The following is a 21,399-nucleotide window of genomic DNA, read 5'->3' as shown; positions in this document are numbered from 1 at the left end:
GAACAAAATCAGTTTCTTATTGGTCCCCGGAAGCAAATCTGGAAGTCAAAAGCTCCTATGAAAGTTAGTTGTTTAAAGTGGTTGGTGGCTAAAAAGCTTGTTTGACTCAGGACAATTTACAAAGAAGGGGATTCCAGATAGTTAACAGGGCTATATGTGTAAAGAGGAGGCAGAAACTATCAATCATCTATTCCTACAATGCACAGTTGTGGCAATTATTCTTGAACATTTTGGGAAATAAAACGGTGAAGCCAAGATCTACCACTGAGTTACTGTCATGCTGAAATAAAAAGGGACTATCGAACCAAATGAAGAAGGATGGGAATACAATACCGACAGCTATTAGGTGGTGCATATGGAAAGAGAGAAATAGGAGATGCTTTGAGGGACAGGACAATCCATTCTTGAAGATCAAATCAGACTGCATTTTGTTGATATCTTAGGGTGTGAACAGGATTGGATAGATGATAGTGAAACCCTACTAGAATTCATGGATTCTTTTGCATAGACACACAGGGCGTTCTTTTTTACTCTTCTTTGGTAAGGTTGATTATTTTATACAACACAAAAGCATAGAAACATAATCGTTGGAAAAGGAACCTATTAAGGGAAAAGTTCAATTATGCCCTCAAAAGAAACATTCTAATTGTTTCAAATTTATATTTACGATACAAATATTTTCCAAATCCATAGTACTTCGACCAGCATAATTAAAAGAGTGGCGTCCTTTCTGCAAAAGCATCCCGCATTGGAGTCACTGCTCTAACTATTACAAGTATACCAGCATATCATAGATCAGATACTACTGTCAACTAAATACAGAGAACTCGAAATGATTGCAATAAATGGGCCATAATTCCATCCAATCCAATCACATAAAAGCGTGCTAGAACGGACACATAAGATGCAGCCCAAGATTTTGGGTGAATGGCTGAGTGAAAAGTAACTAATTTGAAATTCAAAGCGACTTGAAATCTGCGGACCAAGCAGTTTCAAAAGTCAAATATTTCCTAAAGATACATATGTTTTATAGCAAGGAGGTTGCATTATTTCCCACTTTAATTGGTAGCACACAATTTCTTGTTAGTATAAATCAAAATAGAATAAAATTTAAGGACAGGGAGAGCAAGATCAACTACCTGATGTCCCTGGTCATCCATCGGTATGCATTCAACAGCTATAAGTTTATCAATGTCATCAGCAGTAACTACATATTCAGGATTTGTGGCACCTGAAGATTATGAAAGATGACAGTCAAAAAGTAGATGTTAAAGCAAAACAGTGGTGGTGTTTAAGGCAATCTCTTTATTGTTGTACACTAAGACATATAAAATAAATAATGACAAAGAGCCATGAGAACCTCTGCATAAAGGTTAGACTTACCTTCAATATACTGCCTTGTACCATCAGGATAATGACGGACCCACTGACATTTGGAAACAAAAGATTGGGAAAAAATACTTTAGATATCAGCGTGTAAAGCTCCCATAAGGATTAAAATTGACTACCATACAGTAATTAGACATATATTACCTGGAACATACAAAGAGAAGTTCCACGTACAGGAAACCCACAACCCAAAATTCTGCATCCTGGTTTAGCTTCTCCGATTATTTGAAAATTTTCTATTCCAGGACTTTCCCCTGTGATAGAACTTCCCATTAGGAGCCATACAAGTTTATGCACCAACCTTAAAGACAAACAAATGTGTTACCTTCTGAACTAATAGAACCACCCATCTCATTTCCCATAGGAGGATTATGACGGTTTTCATTGGTGCTCTCCTCAAATCTCTCATTCACCCCATTTCTATCAAACAAGTTATCTTTACTGGGAAAGGGAACATCCCTGCAGTCTCAAACTGTCAGAGCCAAAAAAAAAAATTGCAAACTCTAGTAATAGAAAAAACTCAGTCACAAACTCATCAACACTAGCTTAATCATTGGTCAACTAAACTTCATCCCAGCTTGTTCATTTCAATCATAGACCTTCTTTAAAGTGAGGCTGACTGGGTAGTATCTAATAGGTGGGGATGGGGAAACTGGTACCTGGACACCTCTAGATTCACATGCCAGTTATTCTGGGGCAAACAGTTATCAAGGAATAGCAGCACAGGGTCATCACTTGCAAGTATGGGGTATATAAGGAAATTCAATAGGCAATAAGAAAGCAGACCCTCTATATGGAGATTGTTAGGAAGGGATAGAATTCATTTAAAATTATCTTCCTCTTAGATGAAAGCAGAAGAATGAAATTTAGGGAACACCAATGGTCCCATGATGCTACGCTTATACCAATGCCCACCACTTAAATAACTGCTCCAAGAGCATAAGGATCAGCCGTTGGTGACCAAGACGGATAGTGGTCAGATGTGCAGGCCACCAGGTTTCACAAAGCCTGTGTCAAGATTGAATAATAGACCATGTGACTTAATTCTTTCAGATACTTTAGAACTGAAGGGAGACTAATTATGATTTTGCAGAGAAGTTGGCTCTTTTCATGTGAACACTAAGAAGTTGTTTGCCTAAGATTATAAGCTGGTCAAATTAGTTTATAATCATTTATTGGCTTATCTATGCATTTTGTAAACATCAAAAGTGCTTTTAAACCAAAATTAGCCAAAAGTCATAAGTTGGTCACCCCCAATTTGGGTTTTCCAGCTTATAAGCACTTTTGGTTTGACCAAGCCTTTTCACGATTTTGTCCCTCAAGAATGCTAAATGAAAATGTTGGTTTATGTTTAGTTAACAATGGCATGCTGAAAATGTTGGTTTATGTTTAGTCAACAATGGCATGCCAATTGGAAGAGTTGGTGGAAAGAGTTGGTGTGGATGCTAGGAGGAAGCTTCCTCCTTTGATGTCACCCATGACATCAAGAGGAGGTAGTTTGATGTCACCAATGACATCAAGAGGAGGTCTTTACCTCTATAAATAGATGCACTCCTTCACTTGTAGAAATCATCCCAAAATAATACAATACATTGTAGTGAGTAGAGAGTTAAAGAGAGAAATTCTCTTAAGTGTAATTGGGAAATCTCCCCTTCCTTTGTTAATATTAAAAGGGCAATTGTTCTCTGGTGGACGTAGGATTATTTTGATCCGAACCACGTTAAATCTTGTGTTCTTTCTTTTACGTTTCCGCTAACAATTGGTATCAGAGCGACAGGATTCTTTAACGATCCAAGGAGAAAGAACAAGCAAATATGAGTTCCATGAAGTTTGAAATTGATAGATTCAATGGACGCAACAACTTCAATATCTGGAAGATCCAGATGATGGCGTTACTGCGGAGGGAAGGTTCAATCCATGCTATTGACGGAAAGTATCCTACGGATATATCAGCTCCCGACAAGGAGAAGATTGAAGGGGATGCATTGAGTGCAATCCAACTATCCCTTGCACCTAACGTGCTTTGTGAAGTGAGTACGGGTACCGAAGAGACGGCCAAACAGTTGTGGGAAAAGCTAGAAGGGCTATACCAAGACCGATCAGTGACAACAAGAATGTTGTTACAACGGCGTCTTCACACATTTAAGATGGGGTCAGGTACTTCGTTACAAGATCATTTAGATGCGTTTAATAAACTTGTCATGGACTTACAGATTGCAGGAATTAAAAGGGAGGAGGAGACGCTTGCATGTGCTTTGCTATTTTCATTGACTTCAGGATATCGTGATATTGAGAATTCAATGATGTATAGCAAGGAGCCTATCAAGCTTGAGCAAGTGCGGCAGGCACTTAACTCTAGTGATGTGCGGAGGCACATTGAAGGAGATAGAGATGACCAGGCAAGTGACCTCTTTGTAAGAGGCCGGACTAGCCAACAGGGAAAGACCAAATCAAAGCACAGATTAAAGTCTCGTGTGAACAAGAAGAATATAGAGTGTTGGGGTTGTGGCAAGAAGGGGCACTTTGAACGAGATTGCCCAATGTCAAAGTCCAAGGAAAAGGCGAGTGCATCTACAGTTGAACAGGTACATAATTTTGATAATGATTATGTACTAACAACATCGTGTAATAATAATAGTAGTTATGAAAACAAATGGGTGTTAGACTCTGCTTGTACTCTGCATATGACGTTCCGAAAAGACTGGTTTAGCAGCTACGAGAAAAGTGGAGGAACCGTAGTAATGGGCAATAATGCAACTTGTGCAATAGTTGGCATTGGCTCAGTTCGGGTTCGCTGCCATGATGGAATCGTGAGGACTATTACACAAGTCCGTCATGTTCCTGATCTGAAGAAGAATTTGATCTCCTTGGGTACTCTGGATGAACAAGGCTACAGGTACATGAGCGAAGCAGGAACTATGAAAGTGACTAAAGGTTCTTTAGTCATGCTGAAAGGCAAGCTGGAGAACGGCCTTTACACATTGGCCGGAAGCACCATTGTTGGCTCTGCAAATGCATCTACAGTGCAGTTATCTAATGATGACAAGGCAAGACTATGGCACATGAGACTGGGTCATATGAGCACACGTGGACTGGAGATGTTGAGCAATCGTAAACTTTTGGAAGGCGAGAAGATCAGCACGCTTGACTTCTGTGAGCACTGCGTTCTAGGGAAGCAGAAGAAGGTCAGCTTCAGCACTGGCAAACACAAGACAAGAGGAGTGCTAGACTACATCCATTCAGATTTATGGGGTCCTTCTAAACTTCCATCGAAGGGCGGAAAGAGGTATCTTCTCATTTTTATTGATGATTTCTCACGAAAGGTTTGGGTGTATTTTTTGAAGGCAAAAAGTGATGCTTTTGAAGCATTTAAAGAGTGGAAGATTTTGGTTGAAAATCAAATGGAGCGGAAAATCAAGTATCTTCGCACAAGATAATGGCTTGGAGTTTTGCAATGAAGAGTTTAATGAATTCTGCAAGGTTCATGGGATCTCAAGACATAGGACTGTCAGGCATACCCCACAGCAGAATGGAGTTGCCGAGAGAATGAACAGAACTCTTCTTGAAAAGGCTCGTTGTATGCTCCTACAAGCCAAAATGTCCAAAGTATTTTGGGCTGAAGCAGTTCACACTGCTGCTCATATTGTCAATCGATCTCCAGCATCGGCAATTGACTTTAAGACTCCGAATGAGGTATGGTCAGGTGAACCCTCTAACTATTCATACTTACGAGTATTTGGGTGTCCAGCTTATTATCACGTTAATGAAGGAAAGCTTGAACCAAGGGCTAAGAAGGCCATATTCGTAGGGTATGTGGATGGAGTAAAAGGGTACAAACTTTGGTGTTTGTCTTTACTCAAATTTATAGTTAGTAGAGATGTCACCTTCGATGAATCCTCTATACTTGATCCCCGTAAAGTTTCCGTGGAGTTTTCAGGAAACAAGAACAACGAGCAGGTGGAGCTTCCGGTGGAGCTTGCCAAGGAAAAGGATCAAGAGACTCAGGTTAAAGATGAGTCAGAAGATGTAGGCGTTGAAGAACTTGTTGTCAATGAACCATACACAATTGCGAAGGGGAGGGAGAAGAGGCAGACACGAGAACCGGAACGCCTTATAAATCAAGCAAACTTGATTGCATATGCGTTCGTAGCTGCACAAGAAGAGATTAAAGATCTGGAGCCCTCCTCGTATATTGAAGCAACTTCTTGCAAGGATGCCGCACAATGGCGGTTAGCCATGACTGAAGAGATGGAGTCTCTTCACAAGAATCAGACATGGGTCTTAGTGAAAAGACAAAAGGGGAAGAGGACAGTTGGATGCAAGTGGGTCTACCGAAAGAAAGAGGGAATTCCTGAAGTGGAAGATGCTAGGTTCAAGGCGAGATTGGTTGCAAAAGGTTTCAGCCAAAAGGAGGGAATTGACTACAATGAGATTTTCTCTCCGGTCGTGAAGCATAGCTCAATTCGCGTGCTACTAGCATTGGTTGCACAATTTGACTTGGAGCTTCAACAGCTTGATGTCAAAACTGCTTTCTTACACGGTGATCTAGAAGAGACAATCTATATGGATCAACCTGAAGGTTTCCTAGCTGAGGGAAAAGAAGATCACGTATGCCAACTAAAGAAGTCTTTGTATGGTTTGAAGCAATCCCCTAGACAGTGGTACAAGAGGTTTGATGCATTCATGACTACACATGAATTCTCAAGGAGTGCATTTGATAGTTGTGTGTATCACAAGAAGATGTCTGGTAACTCAATGATTTATTTATTGTTGTATGTTGATGATATGCTTATTGCTGCTAACAACATTACAGAGATAAATGCTTTGAAGAAACTATTGAGTAAGGAATTTGACATGAAGGATTTAGGAGATGCAAAGAAAATCCTTGGTATGGAGATTTCAAGAGAAGACGATGTTGTACATCTTTCTCAGAAGAGGTATATTGAAAGGGTTCTCGAGAGATTTAATATGCAAACGTGCAAGCCTGTAAGTACACCATTAGCTCCTCATTTTAAACTTTCAGAGTCACAAATGCCTCAGTCCGAGGATGAGGTGGAGCATATGTCAAAGATTCCTTATGCCAGTGCAGTTGGTAGTATTATGTATGCTATGGTATGCACACGTCCAGATATTGCTCAATCTGTAAGTGTGGTAAGTAGATACATGTCCAACCCAGGAAAGAGGCATTGGGAAGCTGTCAAGTGGATATTGAGATATCTCAAAGGAGCTTCTGGTGTTGGTCTTACCTTTCGAAAAAGTGGTACAGGTATTTCAATTCTCGGTTATGTGGATTCTGACTATGCAGGAGATCTTGACAGAAGAAGGTCCACAACTGGATACATTTTTACCCTCGTTGGCAGTGCCGTCAGTTGGAAGTCGACTTTGCAGTCGATTGTCGCTTTGTCTACGACAGAAGCAGAATACATGGCAGCAGCGGAGGCGGTAAAGGAAGCTATCTGGTTGAAAAGTTTAGTAGCGGAATTGAGTTTGGTTCAGCTGGAATCAACTCTTAGATGTGATAGTCAGAGTGCTATTCATCTAATGAAAAATCAGAGATTTCATGAGCGCACTAAACACATTGATGTCAGATTTCATTTTATTCGAGATGTTATTGATGAGGGAACTATCAAGGTCGTGAAGGTTATCACAGACGATAATGCTGCAGACATGTTGACCAAGATAGTCCCGCTCGCTAAGTTTGCACACTGCAAGGACTTGGCGGGGGTGTGCATCAACTGATGCAACTCCGAAGAGAACAGTTGCTAGGTGGAGGTGGTATGTTCAACAATGGTTTGATTCTTTTTGTTTCTTACAACGGGGTTGCCCAGTAAGCTTAGAAGTTTTGGCCAGAGTTGTTCACACGCTCGAAACGCAAACCAAGGTGGAGATTGAAAATGTTGGTTTATGTTTAGTTAACAATGGCATGCTGAAAATGTTGGTTTATGTTTAGTCAACAATGGCATGCCAATTGGAAGAGTTGGTGGAAATAGTTGGTGTGGATGCTAGGAGGAAGCTTCCTCCTTTGATGTCACCCATGACATCAAGAGGAGGTAGTTTGATGTCACCAATGACATCAAGAGGAGGTCTTTACCTCTATAAATAGATGCACTCCTTCACTTGTAGAAATCATCCCAAAATAATACAATACATTGTAGTGAGTAGAGAGTTAAGAGAGAAATTCTCTTAAGTGTAATTGGGAAATCTCCCCTTCCTTTGTTAATATTAAAAGGGCAATTGTTCTCTGGTGGACGTAGGATTATTTTGATCCGAACCGCGTTAAATCTTGTGTTCTTTCTTTTACGTTTCCGCTAACACTTTATGATCTCTGAAATATTTCCTAAAATTTAACTTTTAATTATCTCTTTATTCTATTACCATCATTCGCTCTTTTTATGTAAAAATACTTTTAAATTTATATTATTTGTAAATAGCTTTAAGAACATCTCAGACGTTTTAACAAAAAAAAGTGCTTATTAGCAGCTTTTTTACTTGGAACAATAGGGAGGTTTTCCTTGTTGGAGATGATCTGAGGATGAGCGGGAAAACTAACTAAGATAGCTCTTTAATGCACTCATATGCAGATAAAACTTTTAACCATCTCATGCAGCCATGTGGCAGAAAAAGAGTTGTTGCACCCTAGTCGCTTTGCTATGAGCGATATTAATTAGATATGCATAGAACAGTTAAAAGTTATTGTTAAGCTGGTCCCTTTTGGTAGAGAAGAAGATATAGAGTTTTTGGAAATTTGAATTTAATGTTTGTCCCAAACGGAAGTAGAGGAGGACCTACATGGAGACATATACAAATCATAACTAATATCTAAGTTGCTCAGACGTAGGTGCGGATATCTGATACGAGGACGGATCTGAGAGTCGGATTTGGCAAAATCTAAATTTTAAGATTCGGGGGTGCAGATCCAGGTATGGATACGGATGCTAGGATTCGGCTAGGAAAATTCAAAATTATAAAAAGTAGAGCTATAAAGATATTCTAAATTTTGAGAGAGCTTTTGTGACAAACTTACATGTATATTGTAGAATTCAATCTTTCATTCTCCATGTCTTAAATTGCAAAACTTAACATTATATTGTAGAAAAACTTATTATGTATATTGAAGGTATGCCATTTCCCATGTCCTAAATCTGTATTATCTATTATTTCGAGAAATCAAAATCTCAATTATTCCTCCAAATTTGTCCATGGACTCCGGTCAAAGTATTCAAGTTGGTTGACCCAAACGTATTGACTTGTCGAGACGGGTTCGACATAAAAAATGAAGAGTCCGCTCAACTTAGGCTAATATATCCTCCTTATGGCAGAACCTCTCTTTTGGTCTTCAAGATGGTATCTTGAAAGACAGGTCTATGATACTGCAGAGGTATTGCGCATTAGAAGGACCATTTACTCAAGTAAAAGCAGATACCCTTGTCCTTGTAAATGAATGTAGACCATGATTACCAAAGATGATGGACTTTTGTGGCTTCATTTTTGTGTAGTCCTTGTTTATCTATTAGTTTTCAGCTCTTATCTTTGGCGCAGAGTAGACAGTTTGGTACTGCGCAAGGCTCATAAACTTGAGGCCATGAATTCAAATCCTCTGCAACATCTTATTTTTCTAATTAGCCCATGATTTTTATAGTACACGCTAAGACAGAGACTGAAGTATCTCAAAAGGATACAAAGTATAGAGACAGAGACTGAAGTATCTCGAACGGAATACAAATTTTAGAGTTTAGCTTCTCCAAGTATGAAGACCCATCCTTCCAGATTGGAAGACAGCTAAATGAATAAACCAGATAACAAGCTGTTACCGCCTAGTTCAGTTGCAAGTCTACATCTACTAGTCCTGCATCCCCAGGCCTTATCATGGATCTCACTCAGGGCATGACATTCTGTCCTCTTACCTTTTGACACTGAGAATGTAAGCAGGACTATCACCTCAAACCGGTACAACAAATACATCTCCCTAAAGGTAAACAAGTTAAAGCATAATTATGACTGCAGCTGATATATATTTTCCTTCGTATTAAAAAAGCATCCATCTTTAACTTAAGGATGTTGAAAAGAAGTAAATTAGCAGATTCAGATATCTTATGATACGTTATTGAAATATGTCACCTTTGAGTAATTTACAGAAATTCCAGAAATAAGTTGGAAAGACCATTGTTTCTGTGTTTCTTAATTTATATGATTTTAGTTCATACATAGCAAAAAGAATTTCCACATAAATTGGGACATGGAAGGCAACACTAAGCCAACATAAAAAGTTCGTCAATTTTGCAGCCTGACCTATCAATATTGGATGAGATTTCGAAATGACTTCCAATATTTGCTTGCTGATGCATCTCATGATTGAGCTGCAAGCTTTCAGCTCGTAAATGTAGACTGGCTTGCACATCTCTTGATCTGGCATCAACTGCTTCATCATGTTTTCCATCAATGTACTGTTTAAAGGATGGATATTCAGCCATACCCTGAGAGAAAGAAAATGAGACAACTCTTTTCTCTTCTCTTTTTTTGATAAGGTAAGGAAAATGAGACAACTCTTTTCTCTTCTCTTTTTTTGATAAGGTAAGGAAAATGAGACAACTCTTTTATCAAGAGGATAGAACAAAATGATTGCTTATTGTTGGAATAAGAAGTTAATCCGAGCATCTAAAAACTAAACTGATAGTCAACAATACCATAGAACCACTTGGAAGTTGATTGTTTATAGAACTAGAATGAGGTGATTCCGTATCAAAAGATCCACCTCTAGCATGATGTGTCACCATGGAATTTAATTGTGCAATTTTTGCCTGTTAAAAAACAGTTGACTCCTTGTCACTGTACTTGAAATTAGAATTTACAACATGGAAGCTTTTGAACTTCTTAGCAGAAAGGCAAACTCAATAACCAAAGCCTCTCAGGAAGTACTACAGCAGTATGGAATCCTGCCCAGGACTTAACCAAAAGAAGCTCTCCCCCTCCCCCCCCCCCCAAGAGTTTAAGCTTTTAAAAGAGTTGGATCCAAAATTGATGGTATTAACCAGATGGTGGTCTTGGATTTCAAAATCTCACTGTTGCTTCACATCCTTGAGCTAATAAACAAAAAAGAATTTGCCACATACGACGCCGGAGGGGGGGGGGGGAGGTTGGATGTTGAAGACCTAATTGATTTAACAAATACTTCCTCCGTTTCAATTTAGATGATGTAGTTTGACTTGGCCCAAAGTTTAAGAAAAAAGAAGAAGACTTGAAATATGTGGTCCTAAAAACTTAAGGGGCAAAAGCTTTGTGCAGACATAATATTTGTGTGGCTATAAAAGCTTCTCAGTAAGGGTAAAGTTTGTAAAATGAAGAGTTTTAAGTTAAATTATTTCTAAATATAGAAATGTGTTATTCTTTTTGGAACGGATGAATAAGGAAAGTGTGTCATTTAAATTGAAACGGAGGGAGTAATTATCATTTGAAAACAGGAAGGACAACACATCAATACACCAAACCATCTGCCATAGATAGGGAAACACAAAAGATCACTCACTTTACAGGGAAGGGACAACATTTAAATGCAACAAACCATCTCTGATTGTCAATGGAAGGGAAACGCAAAGGTGATCCCAGCTTTCTTCTTTTGCCAAAGTAGAATGCACTACGCAGCACATAGACAATGATGCTGAAATTCAATGTATGTACCTCCAACAGTTCACTGATTAGAGGATTAAATTCTGAACGGTTTTCCATGTATTCAGTAGATTATTCCATTGTTTTCCAAGAAAAGGTTAGTACATAAAGGCTTAAACTTTTCATGACCTTTTCCCTTTTTGAAGACCTAATTGATTTAACAAATACTCCCTCCGTTTCAATTTAGATGATGTAGTTTGACTTGGCCCAAAGTTTAAGAAAAAAGAAGAAGACTTGAAATATGTGGTCCTAAAAACTTAAGGGGCAAAAGCTTTGTGCAGACATAATATTTGTGTGGCTATAAAAGCTTCTCAGTAGGGGTAAAGTTTGTAAAATGAAGAGTTTTAAGTTAAATTATTTCTAAATATAGAAATGTGTCATTCTTTTTGGAACGGATGAATAAGGAAAGTGTGTCAGTTAAATTGAAACGGAGGGAGTAATTATCATTTGTTTACTCTTCCAGCTTGTCAAAAGACAAGATACTGAAAGCTTTTGCATGCGAAAATTTAGGCCTATTCAAATATTTGACTTGAAACATGTTCAGTAAAAGAATTATTATTTATGGAAAAAGTCAAGCCATTGCAATAAATCATAAATCCACCAAATGTTACATTTATGTCTGGTCAACTATTTTTGGCGAGCGGTGAATTTATTGCAGTCAAGAGGTGCAACAAGTGCACCACACTGTTAAAATCAAATTCAGACACATTTAGAGATTTTCAGAAGAGTATTTAACATCTATAAATAGGTGCAGTTTGTATTTCAAAATCAAGTCATCAGTAGAAAACATTGTTTGCATATTTACTGGTATTATCAAAGCACTTGCAAGAAATAAATCTTAGTTCTGTCATTGCATTTTTCAGAGACTTGTTGAATTTATGGCTCCAACTTTTGTTTCTTTTTTTTTTGTGCATTAACTGTCAGTGTTTTTATCAACAGTTTTGTTTCTGGTAACAGTTGGATTTTCTTCACAGCAACTTTGTGACTGTCAAATTTTTGTCACCATTTTGCTTGGTGAGTACCCGACTTCAACTTTCTCTACTACATTCTTTCTTCACTTCTCTGAGGTGACTATTCACTGTAGCATGTACTAACCTGACCACCATTTTAATGATGTTTTTTCCTACGCGTACCTTAATTTTCTTGTTTAGAATGATAATGTTAGAAAATTGTAGATATGGTAAGAATCCATTACTTGAGAATATGGAAAGATTTAGATAATTGTGTAATGAGGTATAGGAATTACTTTTGAGAAAGATGAGGAATAGGAATTAGTTTATTTTCCTTTTTCTGAATACTAGCAAACACTAAACACTACTCAAAATCCAACAAAAATCAAGCAAATTTTTTTCAATCTCTTTTTTTTTTTTTCAAATCATTCTTCTCATGGTATCAGGGCTAGGGTGTTAGCTCCTCCTCTGAATTGCTTACAGTTCCCCTTTTTGATTCCTTCTATATACGTCCTAAAAAAAATCAAAATCAAAATTAGGGCAAAACCACATAGGCCAGAACCTAGGGTTTCAATTTGCCACTCCCAACTCCCGCACCACTAAAAACCTACTCCAAACGATCTGGACCAAATCATCCGCCTCTTAACATTCTGGACCAAGTCCACCTAGTGACTTATTGCTTACTCCAACAACATTCCTACTTTGGTCGAGCAATCAACAATGTACTTGATCTTCCTATAGCTCCTCGAGAGGCACTCAGACTGCTTGCAACCTTCATCCAGTTTATAATTTCTTAAGTTATCACCATTTTTCACCCTCATAGCATGCCTTTGTTACAAGTTCATCCAATGTCAAAATACCTAAGACTGGCAGATACAATGGCTCATCCAGGTTAGCATCACACTGTAATTCATGATTATTGTACTTGGGAGATAAGTAATTTTACAAAATGGCAAAACAAGTATAGGATGTCGCTGGGTATTTATTGTAAGTGTAGGTATTGATGGGAAGGTTGATCGCCTAAAAGTTAGATTGGTGGTCAAGGGATATATCCAGATTTTGTAAATCCCCCACACTTTATATTTCCGTTCAAATGTATGTTCTTAGATATCTTAGCTCTGGAACTGAGTACATAAAAAGGTTCCTCAAACCTGAAATCATGATGCTGCTCATTCTTTGCGTTTATGTCTAGCCAACTATCTTAAAAATATGGCTAATGGTGCAATTACCGTAATCAAGTGGTGCAATAAATGCACCACTTTTTATTTTTAAAATTTTTTAATAACTGAGAAATTCCCGAGGTTAGTGGGCGTAGTTCGAAACTCGGTAGATGATGCTTCTCCCCTTCTCCACTTAAATACTAGGTTTTTTTCCGCGGCAGAGTTCGAACCCGTGACGTCCATCTAATCCACAAATCACTTGTTGGGCTCTTACCATGCATAAATGCACCACTTTTTAAAGATCACATTCACACTCATGTAGGGATTTCCATCCGTGTGTTTCACACCTAAAAATAGGTGTACTTTATTCCAAAATGAAATCATCAATAGAGAACATTTTCTTCTTTTATTATCTCAAGGCCCCCGCCTCCTACTAGGATAATATGACATTCGTAGTTCATTGGATCTAGGTGTAAAGATCACTTCCTTAAATGCAATTTTAAAATCTCGTCTCTCACACCAAAATTCTAAAAAGGTTCGAACATATGAAGCTCTCCCCCCCCCCCCAAAACCCCCAATTGCTTTTTATTTCCTTTCTAATGTATGTTCTTAGATATCTCAGTTCTGGAACTGAGTACATAAAAGGTTCCTCAAACCTGAATTAGTGATGCTGGTCACCTGCATTTACAGTAATCTGATAGTCTGCTGAAATAAACATAGCGCAATTTCCAAAAGAAACAGTATAATGCTTTCTTTGCATTTATAGTATTCTGATAGCGTACTGAGGTAAACATCCCGCAATTTGCCAAAAGAAAAAAAAAGTATAAAGCTTAGTGGAAAAGGCTGTGCTCCCTATCTTGTTCGTAAATACAAAATCATAACTGATAAGATTGTAAACGAGTCATACAATGTCAAAACCTTACATGTGAAGTTCTGATCTTCATCTCCAGTTGATCGTGTAAGTGCTGCAAAAGATTAAGGAGAGCAAAGCTGGATCAGATGTGGTACCCTGGAAGGAAGACTACAATGCACCAAGTACAATATTCATTAATGCTATAGCCAATAAGACTAGATTCAAAGTGAAAGGAAAAGGAGAAGTTTGTCTAATTTAGTCAAACAATAAAATAATGATCCTTTAATATTGACTAGAAAGGAATGGATACAAAGGATTCATAAAGCTTTCCTCAACATCTAATTATGATGATCCTCTTAATATTGATAATAGCATACTGGATACAAAAGGATTTATAAAGCTTTTCTCAACTAGTTGGGATTAAGGCATAGTTGAATGATTTATTCTTTTGTAGATTTTGTATTTCTTTTTTCTTTTTATATGGCGATGGTGCCCGAGCCAGCTTGTGCGCACCTCTATAGTATAACAAGCTCATTTAGGCAGGAAAAAGTTTTATTTAAATTAAACTCTGAATCAGGCAGAATTTAACAGCACAGAAGCAAAAAGATTTCCGATCATACAAGTCTAGTTTTCCTCACAACACCGAAAAGCAAAACTTGAGAATAACGGCATTCATTCAGGCCTTCAGATTAGTCTGGCATAAGAACTCCAGTAATGATACCATCAACATCCACATGGCAGTATTATTAGCATGCCAAGCATGATATACAACAAAAGAATGATGATGGAAGTTTTAAGGAATGGTTTTGGAATTAGATATGTAGTAGCGTTTATTGCCACTATGACTGTTAAATGAATTTCTCCGGATTAGAAAAATGACAACACTTTTGTGGGCAGTACTCTTGCCAAAGCAATTTTTGACCGGCCAGAGCAATATGTCCGATACAAGTATTGTACCATGTGCCTTACGTTTCTACTTTAGTCAGGCCAGATGAAAATTGTTCCAGCATCATCAAATAACCAGCTTTGCCAAACTAGCAATTTAATATATTTTGTCTGTCACGATAAGAGCAATTAAATTGACATTGTTAAAACTTGTCACAGAGAAATAATGTGTAGCAATTAGATATCTTTTCTTCAACATATAGTCTTCAATTTAATGTCTGGTGGCTGGTCAAGATGCTCAATGTGAATATAATCCATGTTACAATAACAGAGAATACACTAAGCAAGGGGCCATATTAAAGATTTGAACAAGCTTTTTAACGAACAAAGAAAAGAATAAGAAGAAACTCATAAGAAACTACAGATCCACATAATCTGCATGTCAATGATGAGTTTGAAGCACTAATACATGAAAAGCATGCTGGATCTTTTAACTCCTCAGAGATTATTAAATACCTCAAGGACTGTAAACAATTAGATCGAGAGACACAGATAAATTACTTTCTTATTAAAAAACTACTCTAGTCCTATGTGATCAGTACCTTCACATTGTTGGTCAGACTAGAGGCATTAGCCACACGAGGAAAGATGCCATATTCAGCCAATAATCCAAGCATGGATGACATAAAAATATATCTGTCATTCTCTGTATCCTGAAAAAAAAAAGAGTAAGCCTTTCAATAAACAAAATCCTAGAGAGAGATGCAGATAGAGGATAAAACAACAAACAACTACTATGCCTCAATCCCAAGCTAGTTGATTTAGCAGTATATACAGTTCTTCCAAGAAATATCTTTCTCAAAGAAGAAACCATATTCTGCAGTTAAATCAAGAACAACAAGTACAAAAATATTTTAAAAGACTGAGGCTTATACACCCAAAAAAGTGCCAGATATTCACAGTCAACTCTAGTGCTTACCTTTAACTCGTTCACCAGTCTTAAATTTTCTTCAAGATCACCTTTCCTGCGGGCCAGTTCGTTTGAGGCAGACATTATAGCTTCACTTTGCTTCTCATCTAGCGCCTACAAGTGCAAAAATAACAATACAAGAATGTATAGAACAAAAAGATTAAACAAGTAAATTCAGTCAGACAAGAAAGACAAACCATGCGTAGTTCAGAAAATTTCTTCTCAAGTCCATACTTCTCATTCAAGAGCTGCGATTCCTAATAACGTGGTAACAATGCGATGTGCTTAAGGTACAAGTTGAACAATAGAGTGTATTATCTCTTAAGCGAAAAGAAAATGAGAAAAGGCCAAAAAAATGGCACACCCGAACACTAGCAAGAGCAATCTGTTCCCGAAGATATAGAATTTCTTCCTGTTTTGCTTTAGCACGTGAATATAGCTCCTGATCACAGATTTATTCAGCATTAGCATAACATAGTCTCCCTTCATACTGTAAGTTATATTCTGTAAAAAAAGTGAAAAGCTACCATAGCTTCATGATCCTGAGAGTCGTTGATGGTGTCATTTCCCATCAAATTTTTTGGTAGAGAAGTCATCCCAAAATCATGCCTGCAACTGAGATGAATTAACAGACATACACACTCGACCTAAAATTTCCAACATAATCTAGCTCAATGATTACCTGCTTGACAAATTAGAGCTTTGTCCCTGAACTCTTACATCTTTCTGCCCATTACTAGAGCTATTAGTGGGAAACATGTTAGCCAACTCCTCTCACGAGAGGAAGTCAAATGAAAAGTAGTCAATTAGGTCCAACATCATCGACCAGTTCCTTGCATATTACAAGCTGTTCTGATTCACAAAATGCTGCCGCTCTTCCTCTTCCAAAAAGGAATAAGCAAGCTATAAAAGTCAGCAACCAAGCTAAAGAATACATAACTGAGAAATCTGATAGGTTGAAAAGAAATAAGGCAAAAGTAGCAATCACTTTATCAATAGCAACTAGGACACGAATAATAAACAGATCAAGCAATCAGCAAGGCTTCGTCAAAGGGGACTAAAAACAGTAACAGCCCGAGGAAGATTTTAAAGACAGCAATATATTTGTCAAAGTAAAGATTGAGCACAGTTGATCCACAGATGTTCCCAAGGATAAAAATGCAATCCTATTTTCCGAAAGAGAAAAAGAGAAAGATTAATAGAACAGTGTTCATTTTTATTTGCTTTCTGGAACACTAGTGACAGCTCTTTCATACATGTTTTTTGTGACATTTATATATTTAACATGAATTAATTTCTCCTCCAACACCCACCAAAAGACCTTTCTTGGTACTCTATAATATGCTTTCTCCAAGTCAATGAACACCATTTGCATATCCTTTTTCCTCTCGCGATAAATTTTCATCACTCTTCTTAGCAAAAATATAGCTCTCATTGTAGATCTACCGGGTATAAAACAAAACTGATTCTTATTCACTCTTGTAGTGTCGCTAAATGTACGCTCTACCACTCTTTCCCAAAGTTTCATCGTATGACTCATGTTTGATTCCACGACAGATGGCAAAACTTTGAATATCTCCTTTGTTCTTATAAATTGAGATCAACGTACTCCTTCTGCACTCGTCGAGCATCATACCACTCCTTAGTATAGCATTAAACAGCTTGGTAAACCATCCTATTCCAAGATATTTCCTACCTCTATGAAGTACCATCTGGACTACAAGTTTTTGTAATCTTCATATTTTCATGGCATCCTTTACCTCAGCTGACCTAATTCTATGGGTGTAACTACAGTTTCTATCATGTACAGATGTTTGTATTGAACAATTGATCAAAATAACCTCTCCATATCTCATTGGTCTCACGATCTCCGGCCAGTACTTGTTTAGACAACAACAACAACAACAACAACCCAGTATAATCCCACTTAGTGGGGTCTGGGGAGGGTAGTGTGTACGCAGACCTTACCCTAACCCTAGGGTAGAGAGGCTGTTTCCAAATAGACCCCCGGCATCCTTCCCTCCAAGAACTTCCCACCTTGCTCTTGGGGAGACTCGAACTCACAACCTCTTGGTTGGAAGTGGAGGTTGCTTACCATCCTTCCCTCCAGTACTTGTTTAGAATCGTCTTTAATACAATTCACCTGGTTTAAGTCCAAAGTCCTCTTCTATCTCAATCATACTAGTTTTGCTACTTCTTTCTCTCCTCGTGTCCCTAACTTTTGTTACAAGTCATTGAGGGTTTCTCCTCGAGTTTTATTGATCGTTTTCTTAACGCCCTCTTAGCTCTCTTATACTCTTCAAAGACTTCTCCATCTCTGTATCTGGTAATTTCCTATAGCAGTCTCTTTTAGTTTTAATAAACTCATAGCACCTCCTCATCCCACCACCAGGATTCTTGTGGTCGAGGTCCTAAACCTTTAGACACACCTCTATCACTTCACTTGCTACTTTATTAACTGCAAACTAATATTTCCTTCCACAGGATATCTAACCCCCCCCCCCCCCCAATCTAAATCTCATGCTCCTTCCTCTCATAATTTTTCTTAAAACGCTAACTGGTTAGCACCCTTTAATGCCCAGTTGCTGCCCAGTTGCCTACCACCAAATTAGTTATACTTACCAAATTCATGCAAATTGTTAGGAAAAAACTGAAGCTTTGATTATCACATCTTAGTAGTAACTTTTCTCACATACCTTTTTGCAGCTTTAAATCAGAAAGAAAGAAAAAAAATTTAAACTAAAGCAGAGAAAAAAAAAACTCACTGAAGATATAAGAAACTGGCACAAACTTATTAGCAAAAACATTGAAATGGGTATATACAAGTAAGGTCGACCAAAAATTCACGCAGAATTAATAACAAATAACAATCAAACTCCTTACATATGCATTTATAAATCACAACAAATTGAAAATAGCAATTGGGTAAGCTTACATATTTTTATGTAGAAGAATAAGTCGTCAAGAATAGAAAGGCTTTGAATCTCAGATCAATCACTTTAGGAAAAAATATGAAGAAAACTTGGGAATGAAAGAGAAAAGAAGGTGCAAAACGTTTTAATTCTCACAAAAGTCAAAATGTGGGTCGTTGGAAAAAAGTTTCTCTATTGCAACCTGAAAGAATAATTCGATTTAACTAATCCAAAATCACATGAAGAAATAGAGACCCTGTGAACATGAGATCCCCTTTTTCTTTATTTTCTCTTTTTCTTTTTGGGGATTTTGATGAGACCCACTTTTCATTTCTCTTGTTTGACAAAAACAGAGTCTTGAAAATGGAACAATTAATACTAGAATAATTAATGAAAAACAAAAATCCTAAGATTAATAAAGGAAAATAATTATTTATTTTAAATTGGGATAGAAATATTTATAAAAGATTACTTACTTTCTGGAATATATTTTATGGTGCTTGGTTGGAGAGTAGAAAATAATTCTTTAAAAAGCTATTTTATTGAAGATTGATAAAAATATTAACAAGTTGAATAGGGTTCTTAAAGAAATAATTGAGTATTTGATACTGATAATAATGTTAGTGTTGATTTGAGTAATAATATGAAGGGAAAATTGAGAATTGAGATAACATGGAGAAAAAATTAAATTCAATAATAATAAGTTAAGAATTAAAAATAGTAATTGTAAAGAAAATTGACTTATGCCCAAATATGAAGGAAGTCATCTTTTCCCATTTTGGTGAAAATAAATTCTTTAAAACAGAATTTTCTCACAATGAAATGCAAAAGCCTTATTTTTGTAAAAATATATATTTGAGAATATATTTTCCAGCCCGCCAAAACACAAAAGAACAAAGTGATGGGGCTATAAATCAATGTTTATTTTGTTTTTAAAAAACGGTTTTTCATACGGGGTGTGATATTCACGTTGAGGTTTGACTAAACTCATATTCATTCGGGAAGTTTCACATTAAAGAGTAAAGCGTTTCCTAACAAAGGCGATTTCAGTTTTAGTTATACATTCTTTTCTTCGCCGGTTGTTCGATATTTATATTAGAATTCGATTAAATTAAATTCGTCCCCAAAAGCCCCACATTAAAGGGTGAAGTGCTTCCTTAAAAAGTTTATTTCTATCCAAAGTAGAATGAGAAACCTCTACTTAATGAAGAAAGACTACTTATCACTCTACCACTTATTCTTGTGTTAATATAATACTAGTATTAGTACCCGCGCGATGCGCGGACAAAAATCATGTCAAATTGTGGTGTAGGTTGTTTGAATCATGTGCGAATAACCTTAAAATATAAACCTCTGAGATAAAAATTATATAACATTAGATATTAATTATGAAGAAGAATATGAAATTATTGTTTAAATCTCGTAGTGGACAACCTATTTTTTTAATATATATTTGTAGTAGCATAATCCTTATTTTTAGTACTTACATTTCGTTTCGCTATCAATATTAAAGAATACTAAACATGTCATGTTATGATCTGTCTTGTTTGAGCACATTAGATAATATTATTTTAATAAAATTCTTACTACCACTTTGTTTTTATCTGAAAGTCAAATATATCTTATTTATCACGTCATTTTTATGCAAAAAATTTTTTTTTGGTTATTTTCTTATAGTTATTGTATTATTTATTATTTAATATTATTATACTATTACATAATTTTTTATTAGCTTAATAATTAAATTAATGTATTGCTTATTATCCTTTAATAGTCTTTAATAAATATAAATATTTTATTCTTGAAATTTGATATATTTTTACGCTTGTAACCTCTTATTCGGATTAATCATTTAAATTTAATGTAATATTTTAAAGTATAATTTAATTATTTAGTTTTTAAATTAATTTAAAGTATAAGTATCCTCACACTGCCTCTAATTTTTATGCATTCTCTTCCCTACTACAATATTTTAATTAGTTTTTATATTAATGTTTCGCCTATAACAAAAATAATATCATATTTTGTTTTAAATTATAACTTTGAATTAGTTATTTGATTATTATATTCCAAGTTAAATTATAACTTTGAATTAATTTATCAGCGTTAAGATGCAAATTTAATTTTTAATTTTATTAGTAAAATTACCTATATTAAAATTTTATTTTGTATTTTTAAAATTTTATTTTAATCATAAAATATGTTTCTTAATTATTTTGAACCTATTATATCTGAATGTTGTAGAAATATTTCCACAGTCATATTATTTCTTTATGTTAATTTTCTTTCTTTATTAGTTTTAAGATACAAAGTTAATTTTTAATTTTTATTAGTAAAATTACCTATATATAAATTTATTTTTTATTTTTTAATTTTATTTTTCATAAATAAGACTTCAATTTTGTGGTGTTATCTATAGTTTGAGCATTCTCATCATAGTTTTAAGAACTTTCTAATCTCAAATAGTCTTTCCCTTTCATTTCGATTAGTAAATTTTTAATAATTTAACGTAATTTTGCTATTTTTTAATATGATATATAGTCTTATTACATTTTTGTGTGGCTTTCTATTAACTTGTAACTTTATTTAATATTATTATCAACTATTATTCTTTAAT

General features: G+C 36.0%; 1 protein-coding gene across 15 annotated transcripts in view; it reads right to left on the bottom strand.

The window, feature by feature from the left end:
* Positions 1–19,127, bottom strand: part of LOC107807433 (uncharacterized) — a 32,337-nt gene extending 13,210 nt beyond the window's left edge. For 5 of the 15 annotated variants that reach the window (XR_012710549.1, XR_012710592.1, XR_012710581.1 and 2 more), the window contains exons 1-14: positions 18,806–19,040; positions 16,553–16,751; positions 16,398–16,485; positions 16,235–16,312; positions 16,068–16,127; positions 15,880–15,984; positions 15,503–15,613; positions 14,086–14,127; positions 10,074–10,187; positions 9,679–9,863; positions 1,715–1,848; positions 1,534–1,643; positions 1,384–1,426; positions 1,140–1,231 (exon numbers count right to left, since the gene is read on the bottom strand). Coding sequence is in view for 11 of the 15 variants with exons in the window: in XM_075255028.1 (XP_075111129.1) it covers positions 1,140–1,231; positions 1,384–1,426; positions 1,534–1,643; positions 1,715–1,848; positions 9,679–9,863; positions 10,074–10,187; positions 14,086–14,127; positions 15,503–15,613; positions 15,880–15,984; positions 16,068–16,127; positions 16,235–16,312; positions 16,398–16,485; positions 16,553–16,629 (1,239 nt within the window). In the remaining 4 variants the exon portion in view is untranslated. Of the gene's footprint in view, positions 1–1,139; positions 1,232–1,383; positions 1,427–1,533; positions 1,644–1,714; positions 1,849–9,678; positions 9,864–10,073; positions 10,188–14,085; positions 14,128–15,502; positions 15,614–15,879; positions 15,985–16,067; positions 16,128–16,234; positions 16,313–16,397; positions 16,486–16,552; positions 16,774–18,805 lie in introns of all 15 variants that reach the window. The other 10 variants (XM_075255044.1, XM_075255049.1, XM_075255036.1 and 7 more) reach the window with 10 other exon arrangements.
* Between the last annotated feature and the right edge of the window lie 2,272 nt (positions 19,128–21,399).

The sequence above is a fragment of the Nicotiana tabacum genome, chromosome 1 (assembly GCF_000715075.1).
Source record: "Nicotiana tabacum cultivar K326 chromosome 1, ASM71507v2, whole genome shotgun sequence".
Lineage (NCBI taxonomy): Eukaryota > Viridiplantae > Streptophyta > Magnoliopsida > Solanales > Solanaceae > Nicotiana > Nicotiana tabacum.
The sequence above is the reverse complement of the archived record's forward strand: the minus strand, read 5'-3'. Positions and strand labels throughout refer to the sequence as shown.